At 39.2% G+C, this 14,666-nt stretch overlaps 1 protein-coding gene across 1 annotated transcript; it reads left to right on the forward strand.

Moving 5' to 3' along the window:
• Positions 1-1,771: 1,771 nt before the first annotated feature.
• Positions 1,772-8,905, forward strand: slc2a6 (solute carrier family 2 member 6). The gene is made up of 8 exons (XM_008415717.3): positions 1,772-2,752; positions 3,443-3,714; positions 4,745-4,841; positions 5,097-5,196; positions 5,454-5,647; positions 6,100-6,275; positions 6,368-6,639; positions 7,610-8,905. Exons 1-8 carry the CDS (start codon positions 2,699-2,701, stop codon positions 7,936-7,938), a joined length of 1,494 nt encoding a protein of 497 aa, XP_008413939.1. The 5' UTR covers positions 1,772-2,698; the 3' UTR covers positions 7,939-8,905.
• The last annotated feature ends 5,761 nt before the right edge of the window (positions 8,906-14,666 follow it).

Consider the following 14,666-nt stretch of genomic DNA (forward strand, 5'->3'; position numbering starts at 1 on the left):
CATTTGAGTTGGTGTGGGGGCAACCAATCAGATGGATAGATAGCAATAGTGTAAGTCAACTGCTTATTAATCAATTAATAGTGATATTTATTGACCCAACAGAAATTTCTAACAAAGCGTACCGGAGTTTCATGGCCAACTGTTTCCATAGAGCTTCCTCTGTGAAAGTGGTATTGTTTTGGAAAACAATGTCTATTTATTTTAAATCAGCTGCAAATTCTTCGTTCCCAACAAAGCTGTGAAAGGACTTGTCTCACTTCTTCTTATTATTCTTCCCTTTTTTTTAACCAGAATAAACAAGGACATGAAAACACAGAATAATTACATATCTAAATTTAATTAATAAATGTTCATATGAGTTTTGTTATTTATTATTATTACTATTATTAATGGACTAAAGTCCGCAAATATCAGGTCCAAGATCTATGGACAAAATAAAACAATACACAGAAAAGTATTACATGGTTTTGTTTTGGGGTTTTTTTTAGATTAGGGCTTTAACGTGTCTTTGTTGCAGTCTTGCATTTATGTTTGTTTCCCAAATACTTTCATTTTATGCCTACATTTCTCCTATAACTTCTATCTAAGTTCAATACAAATAGATTGGTATTATTGTAGCTCTTCTGTTCAATAAACTAACTTTGCATGTGCGCATGAGTAGGCATGGGACTAATTCAGTTCAGATAGTTTGCCCAGCATAGTTCACATCAAATGCAGTTTTAAAGCACCCAACAAGACAAACGTGTTCAACTCATATTAAAGTTTTTTCCTGATTGGCTTAGAGGAGAATAGTTTTATTGTTTTATAGCACCACAAAGGGTCCTTTCTGCTCTTTAGCAGTCTAAGTGTAAAACAGCAGTCGGTTTGTCTTTCTATCAAGATGAATGAACAATAGTAGAAAGACAAATGTTTAAAAGATTCAATCAAATCTAATGAAATATTCATAGTTGTAGGGCAAGCTTGCAGTCTGTAAGAACTTTCTTTCACATATTCTCATTCTCCACTTGTGCGTAGCTGATACTGTTAAAAAATCAGCAATTTAGAAAAAGATATATCCTGACTGCAGGTAACTTGTGAAATTTTGTGAAGTGTTTACATTTCTGATTTGTTTTGTTTTTTCACAATTACTTCTAGTCGACATGCAGAAACCAATCAGGTTAATTACATTACTGTTATGTCTGAATTATTTTAAAGATTGTGCAACATTGTATGACACAATCATATCTCCACCTCCTTTGCAAGCAAGAAGGGGAAACACAAGTGAAATCAACCACACAACAGTTAACACAACAGTTAGCATTTCCTAATATAGGAAATATCAGGAAATATGTCAGCAATTTAGTTCAAAAATATAATATGACAAAATCTGGTGTTTTCTGCCATCCTCTAGGCAATACTAGGTTTTCCCTTAAAATTGTAAATGAGAACTACTATTTAAACTTTTTATCTGGTCACATGACTTTGATGCGTTATTATCAACTTACACAGAACATATTCAACTTTCATGAGTTTTAACACCTAACAAATTTTTCTTGTGAGTTTAAAGTACATTACTATGTTATAGTATAATTCATGGCGTGAATTTGGCTCAAAATTCCAATGCAAAACTATTCGTATCCCTTAAATTTTCTTTTCTGATTTCATCCCATTAAGATCAGAAAACTTCTCTGCATTTTACAGCAACGCTGTCTTTTGATTAACCAACACAAAGATGTTCATAACTGTAAGGTTTAAGTTCAATATCTGAAAAGTGCGGCGCACATTTTTTTAAGTTAAGATCTAAATCCAGTTGCGAATCTGTGGAAGATACACCTTCTCCATCCAATCATGCAGCTTTACGTTATTTTGCGATACATTATAATAATGTAGACAAAGTGAATCATTTTGCAAAGCACTCTGAGTTTGTTTGACTGTGTGATGTGGTTTTTAAACCTCATGAGTGGGTCGTGGCTGAAACAGCGTGTACTTTCCTTGTTCCCTCTCGTTTAGTTAGAGGAGGATCCTGAACTCTTCTTCTTCTGCTTTCTTTCTGAATGGCCCAATCTAGGAATCACATGCATAGCGGATCTCTCCCTTCTGCTTCCTGACTATGATGTGACTTGATTTACGTGTCAAAAGAGGAAGTAGACGATTTTGCTCTTTAATCTGTTGAATCTGCTCAGTGCAATATATATGAAATACTTTCAGGTGATAGCTTTAAACATTAACATTTTGTGCGGGTTTTTTTTTTTTTTTTTACTGCAGAAAAACTCTTTTTGGTCAGTTCAGCTTCCCTTCCAAAAATCGTACATAATCAGATTTTTTCTTCTTTTTTTTTTTTCTTTACTTTCAGTTTTGTTTTGACCATCTGTGATCTCTCCCGTTGCCTCGGACCGTTTGTTTGATTGAGTCATTCATGACCTGCAAGCGAAACACAAAAAGAACTGAAGCGCTTCAGGAGGGAGATATTATCTTTTTTATATAGCCTATATATAGCTATATTTATTTTTTATTTTTGTTTTCTATTGTTTTTCTAATGGAACATTTATGACCAGATTCCAAGTGCACAACGGGGACATTGTGCGAGTACCGGGAAATTCCGTATAACTTTTTTTTAAACAATAAAGTTATGCAATAGCTCATTTTTCCTCACAGGAAATAAATCAAACGGTCACTTTTTATTTTTTTATCTATCGAGCCACAGCCGTCTGAGACAAACATGAACTCCGTGCATACGCCATTGCTGCGAAGAACTACATCATCTGTGTCCGAGGTTGGAAATGTTTATTTTTAACTCTTCTTTAATGCTTTGCTTCAATTGGTCGCTGTGTGAACTCTGCAACTCTTCTATCCAACGATACAATCTGCATTTTTAATGTTTCAGGTTTTAGTCAGATTGTTCTGACATCATTTCAGACAATAAAAAAAATGAGAGGAAGCAAATAAAACATCACCCAGTAGTCAGAAAGAGAAACGGACGAGTTCACACGAATGTAAATATATTTGTAAAGTTCTAAGTCTCGGTTTAATTCAGCTTCATCAGCATCCGTCATTAATGAACGATCCATTTTGTCAAAAAGCAGTTTGTGGTTGACACTTGAAACAAAAAAAAAAATCTATAAAAAGTTAATACGATCTAATACTGAAGTGAATTGGTTCCAAAAGAGTGTGCACAAACAGGATTAAAAGTGCATTCTTGCAGTTTAAATTTTTTTAAGCCTTAGATTTTCAAGTAAAGAGAAGTACAAACTGCAAACTGTTACTGTTTTTAACATTTTTTTGATACTGTATATCAACTTTATGAAAGACACCGTGCAGTTATAGTTTCATGCTTGAATTGTGCAATAATACAGAACTGTTAGGTTCAAAAAAAGTTAAGTTACTGTCTGCTTAGCATGGAATCATCTAATTTTTATTTTAATATTTTCCTTTTCCTTCTCCTCTCCACCTGCCTTTATTTCAGATCAGTAACTCCAGATTGTATCTAGCCGTGTTCTCAGCAGTTCTTGGTAACTTCAACTTTGGTTACTCCCTGGTCTATCCGTCCCCCGTCTTGCCGAAGCTCACAAGTCCCGATGCAGACCCTCGGCTCCGATTGGACCCGAACCAGGCGGCCTGGTTCGGGTCCATCTACTCCCTGGGTGCAGCAGCCGGGGGTCTCGGGGCGATGCTGCTCAACGACCTGATTGGACGGAAGATGAGCATCATGATGTCAGCGGTTCCCTCGACCGCTGGGTGGGTCCGACTGAGAAACCAAAAGTTACTGACATGCAGCTTTTGTGTGGATTATGAAATACGCATAAAAATAGGAACAATGAACTTGAGATTGCAAACAGTTCATATCAGTAGCAAGCCCTTCATTGGCCCAGTCTGACTCCTGGTATTTTATTTCTTGGAGAATATTGATGATTTTCTTTCACATCACAGTTAATCCCAAAATTAATTTCACACCTGACATATTTAAAATAAGTTTCAATCCACTTGGAAGTTTGTTTCTATCTGGAAATGAGATCAAGATTTGTTGACAGATAATGAAACAATGTAAAATGGCTAAAAATTTAGAAGTTTTTTTTGTCATCTTTGTATTTATTTAGATTTTATTGTAAAATTCCAAGTAGAAAATTATTAAAATCCTTCTTAATAAACAGTGGAAAACTCTTATTATAGATTACAACAATGAAACCCAGCGTTTAGCAAGGTTTCATTGCAAGGTAACATTTACATTTATTTTAAAACCTTACAGAATGGAATTAAATTACCTGAATGCAAGTTTGTCTGAATGGGTAAGAGAGTGTAAAAAACTTGTGATGCAAGAAATTCAGCTAATTATGTTTAAAGAATATTTTCACTGTAGCAACAAAGATGTGGTTATAATAGTGAACTCAGAGGAAGAAGTGTTTAGCAACAGGAAGGGTGTTTTACTGTGTGAGCAGTCTCAACAACAAAAGAAGAGGTCAGACTTTAAAGAAATGCCAAAAAATGAGCCCTGATCTCACCACCGAGTAATTATTTAAAATCTAGTCCAGTCTTACCCAGTCACTATTGTTACCAAAACTGCTGAAACAACTGACTAATGAAGACTGTTGACTTTGGCTAATTACACTTTTAGGCCTGTTTGCAATAGTTTTCTGACTCATGATTGTCAAAATCTGTGCTTGAAACTGGACAGGAAGATAGTTTTATTTTTAATTCGCCCCAAAGTTGTAGCTGCGTAGGATTCTGAAACCGCGTTTCAGTAACAACGTGTTGTACATTTGTCTTTCAGATACACGCTGATTGGAGGAGCCGTGAACTTGTCGATGCTCCACGGGGGTCGATTCTTGACCGGTGTTGCCGGGGGGATGACGGCTGCTTCAATTCCAGTAGGTCCAGCTGTCCCTCCGGTTTCCCTACTGGTACCGGATCCAGTACCGTAGCAACACTCTCTGGCTCATACTTGTAGCTCCCAAACACTTTCTAGACCAGAAGGAAGGGATTTCTGCTTCTGTCACAGGGTTGGAGTCCACTTAGAAAATCTAGAATCTTAATGTTTACATACAGATTGCAGCATAACAAAAAGAAACATTAATGCCTGGTGCGCTATACCATATGAGGTGTTTTGTGTGTTTATGCAACAGGTTTACATCTCAGAGATCTCCCACAAAAAAGTCAGAGGGGCCCTGGGCTCCTGCCCCCAGATCACAGCCGTGTTTGGCACCCTAACGCTCTACGCCCTTGGTAACGTATATCTAAACCCACATTGTCCACACCAAGCTGCTTCTGCGAATAAACAGTAAAGCGATAACAATCAAAAGAACGACATCTTTGAAATCTGAAGAAGACACAATACATGTCATGCAAGATGCATAATTTTCCTTGTTCTCCTTTTTGCCGAGTCACACTGGGACATTTTCAGTGACATGTCAGAAAGCTATGTCGACTATGTGCTTTTGTTACTCCTTCACGCCTTGCTTCTGTTAACACATGACGCACAGGTCTGGTGGTGCCGTGGCGGTGGCTGGCGGTGGCGGGGTGCGTGCCAACCGTGCTGATGGTCGTCCTGCTGGTGTTCATGCCTTCCTCCCCCAGGAGACTCCTCTCCCTCGGCCAGGAGCAGAAAGCGGAAAAAGCCCTTCGCTGGCTGAGAGGACCCAACTACAACACGAGCATAGAGCTCAATGCCATACAGGTAACCGAGTTGGGTTTCTTTGTGTGGCATATTTCAGCAGCAAGGAATTTCAAAAGCATCACACGGCGACGCATTATGAGAACAAGCAGTATTATATTACATGATCAAAGTCAAGCAAATACACGTCAAATGTGTTGATCAGAGCTCCACTTACTTTTAATCAGCTGTAAACAGATGGGTTTTCAGCCTTAGGATCTACATCTTTACATCTTTACAGCATCTTACAGCTTTCTGGAAGTTTTTTTTTTTGCCAGATTTGTGTTGCATAAAACCTGAATCAGTTTGTTTTTTTGGTTCTGCTTCTTGGGATTCAAAGTAGAACGTAAGAAAATGTGACATTTTGTTTTAAACAGGAAGAGAATCGTTTAGGTTTTAATGGAGGTCATATTTACTCTGAGTTAAACTGTCAGCTCAGTGAATTATTGTGTGCTTGCCTTGTTTTGTTTCCACAGCACAGCATTAACACACAGGTTAAGATCACCTTGGCCCAGCTGGGCACGCCCATCTACTACCGGCCAATCCTGATCTCGGTTGGGATGCGTTTCTTGCAGCAGATGACGGGAATCACGCCAATTCTGGTTTACCTGGAGCCGATCTTTGCTAAGAGCAGTGTCTCCCTGGAGCCCAGGTTGGGACGTCGCAGAAGAACAAATCTGTTAAAAATGTCTCTCTTGTTCTGTCAACTCAAAGCAGAATCCCGTCCTCCTCTGCGCCCCTCAGGTACGACGCTGCCATCGTGGGTGCGGTCCGCCTCCTCTCTGTCGCCGTGGCAGCCAGCCTGATGGACAAGGCAGGACGTAAAGCCCTGCTGTACACGTCGAGCATGCTGATGTTCCTGTCCTCTCTGACGCTGACCATGATCTCCCACACCACGCCTTGCCCGGCTGTAAATGTTACAGCTCCGAACTCTGAGCTGGGCAATGCGTTGCAGGCCAGCCAGGAAACGGCTCTGAGCTTCGTCCCGCTCATCAGTACCATGGTGTTTATATTTGGTGAGTTTTGACAACGGGCGTACTCTAACATCACAAAGAACAGGAGCCAAGGTTGAAATGTGGCACAATTTGTATTCTCCGACCATGTTCAAACTTGAAACTTATTATTAATACATATATTTTTGTGTCTGAAATAAAACAATGTGTAAACTCAAAGCAGCTGAGTACACAGCTGAAAGTTCTCAACATTAGAAATCTACCCATTGCCAAACAGACGTAATGAAAACAAAGTTTCTAGCTTGAATGTGAGTTTAAAATCTCAACCAATTTAACAGAAAGAAAAAACAGGACAGGGAGATTTAAATCTACAACAGTAATTTCACTGTGAAAACTACTCTGAGGACACTGTCACACTACAAAAACTGTAAGTCCGTTTACCGTTTGGCACTAAAGCCAAACAATGTCATTCATTTGGCTCAGACACTGAGAAAAAGTACAGATAATTATCGCACATAAACAAGCAGGAAAAACATCCAGGCAGTTGTTGTATATCAAGCAAGCAACTCTTTGGAAAGGCGGTTGGGACAGTAAAAACCAAACAAAAAAAAACAATATTAAAACAAAGGAACTTTATGCTCACAAACAACATCCTTCTGATCTGGCTGGTCTATGTCCTGTGACCCACGCATTGGATTTGGAGCATACAAATACAGCAAATACAATGGATTAATTGCAGACACTTTCACTCGTGTGAGGCATGCTGCTTGTATTCAGTCACATGTTGATGTCAGCAACTGCATGTTAATTTTTCTCGTTTACTGCATCTTTTATACGTAGCTCGTCTGGTTAAATTGGCTGCTCACTGTTTATTTGTCTACATTCATATCCTCAAACTCATTAAACCCTGGCAGGTAGAAACTGTTCAGCATGTTGTCACACCCATTTCATTGAAACAATACACACACAGGCAAAAAAACCATTGTGTGCATATACTTTGTGCTACGTCATCACATTGTTGGCCGTCTCCTAGGATACGCCATGGGATGGGGACCGATCACTTGGCTGCTGATGTCAGAGGTGTTGCCGCTGGTGGCCAGGGGCGTGGCGTCAGGCCTGTGTGTCACAGTGAGCTGGGTGACGGCCTTCGCGCTCACGCACGCCTTCACCCTCCTGGTGGACGCTTACGGCCTGTACGTGCCCTACCTGATGTTCACGGTGGTGTGCGTCTTCTGCCTGCTGTTCAACGCCGTGTGCATCCCGGAGACTCGCAAGCGCTCGCTGGAGGAAATAGAGAACTATTTCAGGACCGGACGCACATTCACCATCAGGCAAAACCATCCCAGCGTGGTGTCCAGCTGAAAACAAGAGGTCAATCCGAGCAAAAGGAACCACTGTTGCTCTGAAAGTTAAGCAGTAAAAAGCTTAAAGTGACACATTTCAGCTTAAGAACCTGAGATTGCAATTTTAGAGGTTTTAAAATATCATTTCTAATCATCGTTTCAAAGCCTTGTAGAAGTTTTCATCTCCCTTGAACTTTTTCACATTTCATCACTGTACAACCACAAACTTCAGTGCATTCCGCTGAGATTTGATTTCATAAACAACACAAGATAACACAAGAACACAAGACATAAATGCAGCCTTACCAGTTAATGCAACCTTACTAGTGAAATGCAGCCTTACTAGTGAAAGCTTGTGGTGTTGCTCGAGAAAATGACTGACTTCTTTCTATTATTTTACATTATTACTCTAGAATCTGTCTTTGTGTCCTATTACTGCTACATATCACATCAATTCTAACTCGTTTCACTTGTGCTCTACTCCTAACATTACCTAAAGTAGCTACATGCTGTTGTGGCAAAAGAATAACACTTGACAGGTGGGATGTAGATTTGCCAGAGCAACAATTATCACGTTTTGTGGTCAAACAAAATGACTGACTGTAGATTTCATGTAGCTACACTGATAAAAATCAGAAAGAAAACTGCAGTAAATTACAAAAGGTAGTATAAATTAAAGTTATATTTATTTACTATGCCAACCATGACGGTTGGAAACCTAAACCACTGAGCCAACTGGATCAGCTGGGCCGGCTGGGTCTGCCTAGCAGCTTCTGTAAATGATGAAAATTAAACTTGTTTGCATTAAAATATAGCTTATAAAAGGCTGTTGTAAACATTTAGACAACTAAAAGGGAAAGTGTACGTATGATATGAAGTAACACCAAGTTTGGTTGAAACAGTTCAATCAGATTTTATGTTAAAATGAGAAAAAAAAGGTTATGTAAATTGTTATTCTGTGAAGTAAATATGGCATTTCAACTGTATTTCGGTGTGTTGTTTAATAACTGCAGCAAATCCAAATTTCTTCAATGTTTGCATCCCTTCATCAAGTTGTTCTGCAGGAACTTAATTGTAGAGTATAGTTTGGGATCAGAGTTGAACAAGGGTTGGTTTATAATAGCCAGATGGTAAGTAATTATATTCACTAACAACAACAACAACATATTATATCGAATGGAAGTTATCAATCAACTGCAGCACCTTTGTTTAGATCACATTCTAATGGAAGAATTACGTAATGTGCGGAAAGAAAACAGAAAACCAGAAACTGTTTAGACGAGACATCTTTCTGGAATAATTACATCCAGTACTGCATGCAAGTCCGAAAACTGGTGCTGCAGAAAATACGTATGTCGCAATACCGCGTTTGCATTCCTTAAGGTTATTGGGTCTGTGTGTTAGAAAGTTGATCGTTCTTCTATAAGACCTTTTTGCTTTTCCGTCTTCAAAGAAAGGTCACCGGTTCAGGTCAACCTCTTTTGAAATATGTCACAAAACCTTTGAGTGAGTTCAACATCAGACCAGTAGAAGCTGAACTAGTTACAACAGTAATATTAACATTTATTTTTTTCCCTACTGATCCCATAAAGCAAAAAAAAACTATTGAGTTCATTGTCGCAAAATGTAGCATCACGTCGTCACATGCTCAGCTTCAATGTTATCTCAAACCTAAGAGAAATGTACCTGTAGATAAATAAATGGAGAGAAAGAATGACAGATCCCAACAAAAGCTGATAGAAGATAAACAAAGAGATATGACTGATACTTCCTTTTTCTCAGTACCCGCTGAGTCAAGGGCTATTTTTATACGTCCAACCACACCTACCTACCTCCACCAAGTCAGTGACTTCATCAGTCCTTACTGGTTGATGCCAAGAACACGATGAACACTTCCTGTCTGAGAACACTAAATGAAGTAAGAGGCAGGAAACGCACTGATGATTTGGAATATTTTCTTCACCATCAGAGAACCAGAATACCGGCTAATCAGTTGACAGTAAACTTACAGAAAAGGCAAGAACGTTGCAAAGACGTCACGTGGCGGCATGTCAGCAGAAAACAAACGGTTCTCAAAAATCTGCCACTCCCAATCTAACAAAAACATCCCACAACAAAGGCCATGTTGGTTTGATGCTATGTGGATGACACTCTGCTGGCATCTGTTGTGCCTTATATGGGAGTTATAGAATGAAATCATAGATAAATAACTGTAAGAAGCAGCAAAAGAATTGAGATGGGGTCCTTCCAGGAGAAAAACAAGCCTCAAGCCTTTTCAGAACTGCATATTTCACAATTATGTACAACTGACATTAAATGTTAATCAAATACACTGAAGGTTTGTGGTAACAAAATGCCAAAACGTTCAAAGAGGAGAAAAACTTTTACAATCCACTGTGATCAAGGTACTGATCAACAATATTTGTGGTAAACAGACGTTTCTAACTCATCAGCATTATTTTCTGCAGCGACATTTGTCAATGTTGATGCCTCACTTCCAGAAGAGTTACTAAATTGAAAACATTTTGTTCTCCAGCTATTATGACATAAATAATTAAGGATTTCAGTCTCCAGAGCATGTGCCGGGGTTTACGTGATAAAACTGTGTTAAAAGTCAAGTAGGGAAGGAAAATGTGTTCTGTCTTTCAAGACTGCTGAGAGTATGAGTATCCCTGGTTTGCTCTGAACTTGGTTTTCATAAATGTTGTCATAGATCATTTTTATCTCATCAACACAGCACCAGAACATATTTGGAGCTAAAATAAACTAAATTTAAAAAAAGAATAAAATGTATGCAACCACAACCACATACCACTCTTATTTGAGGAAGTCAAGAAAAAAGGAATCTCTCAACAGGAAGAAAACACCTGCTTGTACAATTGCTGCTGTTGCCTCCAGCACACATTGGAGGCAACAGCAAACTTGGGCCTAAGAGTGAATTAAAGATTTTATTGATAATCTACCAGTGTAACTTACATGGGGGTTAGCTTGTCAAGGAATGTCGTCCATCTGGCTCATCGAAACAAGCCTCCAACACCTCGCCCTGCTAACGTCACGAGGAGACAACTCCCAAAGCTTCTTACTGTAGATCCTCCCCAAAGTGATTTGAGGAGATAGAAGAAAAAAAAAACATACACATTGAATGCTAAATGTAATATGACTTAGCCTGCTTAGTGTGCTGTACAAAAGTATTTTCTGAACCTTATAATTACTCATGGTGCAAGCATTAACCTCCAAATTATTTTATTGGGATTTTCAGTGATAAATAAACAAATAGTTGTTCTTATTTACAAAAAAGAAAAAAAAATGTATACAAATGAAAATCTAAAGAGTGTGTCCTGCATTTGCATTTCACCCTGCTAAATTAATATTCTGCAGAACCACAATTTGCTGCATTTACAACTCCAAGTCTTTGGCAGCCTAAAAAAATATTTTCTTGCTGTTTTGTCCAACATTTAGCTTCATTTATCTTCTCATCATCTTGCCTCTTCCTGCTGAAGTAAAGCACCCCCAAAGCATGACGCTTCTACCACCATGTTTCACCATGGGTATGGTGTTCAAGGGTATGAGTAGTGTTTATTTGATTCCACAGAACTTTCCTCTAGATCAGTGGTTCTTAACCTTTTTTGAGGTACCGAACCCCCCAATTTCATATGGGCATTCACCGAACCCGTCTCAACCCCCCGACCCCACCCCCCGCCGATACAGAATACTTTGCGGAGTTTTGCTGAAGTAATTAAAGACACAAGTTCAAATCCAGGCTGAGAGAGGAGCTCCTTCAATCAGTGCAGAGGATCACTTGCTGATCCTCTGCAGCAAGTGATGGCAAAGCGGGGCGTCATCACGACTTTACACAAGTGTGTCTTTACCTCCGCGGCAGAGGCTCCGCCGAACCCCTGAGACCGACTCACCGAACCCCTGGGGTTCGATCGAACCCAGGTTAAGAACCACTGCTCTAGATGCTTGCAATGTTACCTTCATAACTGCATAACCATTTTGAGCTTATGTAGAATTCATTTCAAACATGCAAAGCCATATGTGTATCCAAGAAAATGCCAAAATGCCAACAAACATCCTGCCTCCCAGTCAACATTCATATTTGGAAACTATTTAGTTTGGATATGGTTGGAAAACTAGGCCCCTGATTTGACTGTATATTGTTACATAATATTCATGTGTTAATTTGTTTTAATGCAGGTTAAAGTGGAACCCTTAGGGGTTTGAGAAATTCTGCAAAGTTTTAATTAGTTTCCCTTAAACACATTGGAGATATAAGCGATGCATAAATCACCCTTCTGGTGTTGCTTATGGGTTTTATCTAGTCAGTTCATGTGGGTCCCGTACAATAAGCTGCGAGCCATGACCCACGTTGAACTCAGGCTCAAAATCAATTCTCAGTGGGGGTAGGATTTCATCAAAGCCAAAGAAATCCCTTTTGTGCTCCTACATCTCACAGAGTCTGAATTTTCATTTGTACCGGTGATCCTAATTTTGAGACTTCAAAGTAAAAAGACTGAACTTTGTTAAAACAAAAATAATATAGAGACCTTGTAATGGTTTTGAAATTGTATTTGTGTGTCATTTTTCAGTGCAGTTTAGTGGTTGTGCTGTGACCTAGATATTGTTTCACTTTTCCCAGGTTAATGTTTTGAGCCTGTAACGCTGTCATAAATCAAATGCAGTCTCTCTAAACACGACTGTAAGCTAGAGCAGTCAAGACATTCAGTCTAAGGACAGCAATAATAACAATAATGTATAATCCTGAGACCAATAGATGAAAAATGTGGTAGGGCTGGTCTGGTCCGTTCAGCTTCCAAGAAACGCCAATTGTCTCAAGTATCATGTAAGCTAACACTAACACACTCTGTACAAACCAAGACTTGAGAACTACTTTAACAAATCAGCTTTATGAAAATGCTGACACCTTAGGGAGTTTCCTGGTGATATTTTTGCCTCTCATTTGAAAAGTGGAGTTTCCTCCAAAGGAAAGACAATTGAGTTTTTAAGTCTTACGATCTCAGAGGGTTGAAACTTTGAGATTTCCAGGAGTTTAGATCTAAGCTGCCACTCAAGGTGGGATTGTGGATGTCACAGTTCAACATACAAGATATTTGGTTGCCATCACCAACAGCGTGTATTTATAAGCAGTCATTTTCGTAAGCTCTCTTTTAAGCCAATATCTTCTTCCTTTTCATGCTCCGACAGCATGTCGACATCATGGCTTAAATCTGACTCACTGTTGTTACACTTGGGATTAACCGAGGAACAATTTTCACAGGACCTAATTAAAGTATAAAAAATCAACATCTATGTTTTTTTGACACACAAGATGTATTTGGAGGGCTGTCCTCCTAGTTCATCATCTCCATTGTTTTAAAGGAGTGGCATTATAGATGTATCAGACACATAATTTACCCACAATGCTCCATGAAACCACACACCTTTGGTTCTGTGGGGATGTTTTCTTTGAATAAGCACATACTAACGCGGGATGTGGCTGGGCGGATCGGAGCGCCATGATTAATCTGAGGCAACATAATGAAGGGCTTGCTGAACCATACACAATCTTGTAAAAGTACTGTTATCCTCCCTATGAATGCTTTTCACATTTTTGAACATTATGACCACAAACTTTAATGTATTTTTGCTGACTCATTCAGAATGGGCAGAGAGGATATCTCTGAGAATTGGTAGCAGGACATCAGGCATAAAAACAGTGAGCAATGGGATGCCACAAGGGTGTGTACTGAGTCCTCTTCTTAACACATTCCTCACTAATGACTGCATCCACACCCAAGGCAACGCTGCTGTCATAGTTTATGTTGATATCACAACCATCAGTGGGCCAATTATTGACGGACAGAAGGCTCATGTGAGGGTCTCACCTGGTCTCACAAAATTCAGGGACAACAGATATTTTTCTTCTTAAGAAAATTGAGGAAATTTGGGCTGTCATCCAAACTTTTTTGGATGACAGTGCATCTAACCAGAAGGATTTCTACCCTAAACTTCACCAGGTTCCATTCCAGCTGGTGTGTGATGAGAGGATGCTGTAAAATAATTTGTCGTTTGAAGCTCGATCAAGGGTTTGTATAGGCTGACCAATGAGAAAATGATAACCGAAAGCGTAATGCTGAAATATAGAGTATGTTATCGATGCAGGAATGACACCATGGTGAGCTATCAAGGGTGACAACCAAGATCTTTGAATCAAAGGAGGGGGGAACCTTCGGCTGAGACAGACAAACTGTCAACTCCCTATAAAGTTATTTTAGGGCTTTTAAAGCAAAGTATATTTACATTTCATATAAGAAATGTAAGAGACTTTGAAATTACAATTGTCAAAGGGATGAAGCGAGGTAACACTAGGTCAGATCTTAGGGGCGTAATACAAATAAGAAGCTCTAGTGTCTTGTGTCATATCGTCTCCATAGCAACTAAATTTTTACTGACACCCTTCCACGTTCTTAACAACACCTGTGTCCTAATGATAAGGTGACTACCTGAACTAGTCCATTTATTGGCAGATCTGCCTTAATCACCATGGGGTTGCCATGGCGACTGAACACGGGCAGATGGAGACACACTGCTGACTAAGGTTTTGCACTGATTTCTTGGGCAACTTCCTTCGACTGAATGGCTGTCAAGAAACCTCATAACCTGTTCTCATCAATAATCTCTTTGTATTTTTGAAATTACAATTATATTTCTTTTCATTCATACAATTTCAGGTATGTTCACTCTATT

This window comes from Poecilia reticulata, chromosome 8, assembly GCF_904066995.2.
Source record: "Poecilia reticulata chromosome 8, P_reticulata-male-v2, whole genome shotgun sequence".
Classification (NCBI taxonomy): domain Eukaryota; kingdom Metazoa; phylum Chordata; class Actinopteri; order Cyprinodontiformes; family Poeciliidae; genus Poecilia; species Poecilia reticulata.

What these genes read in the sequence shown, in the direction of transcription:
- slc2a6 (XM_008415717.3), top strand. Translation starts at nt 2,699, where the DNA reads ATGAACTCCGTGCATACGCCATTGCTGCGAAGAACTACATCATCTGTG. An exon ending in GCGGTTCCCTCGACCGCTGG is followed by an intron (nt 3,715 to 4,744) that starts GTGGGTCCGACT and finishes TTTGTCTTTCAG; the next exon opens with ATACACGCTGATTGGAGGAG. An exon ending in TACCATGGTGTTTATATTTG is followed by an intron (nt 6,640 to 7,609) that starts GTGAGTTTTGAC and finishes GCCGTCTCCTAG; the next exon opens with GATACGCCATGGGATGGGGA.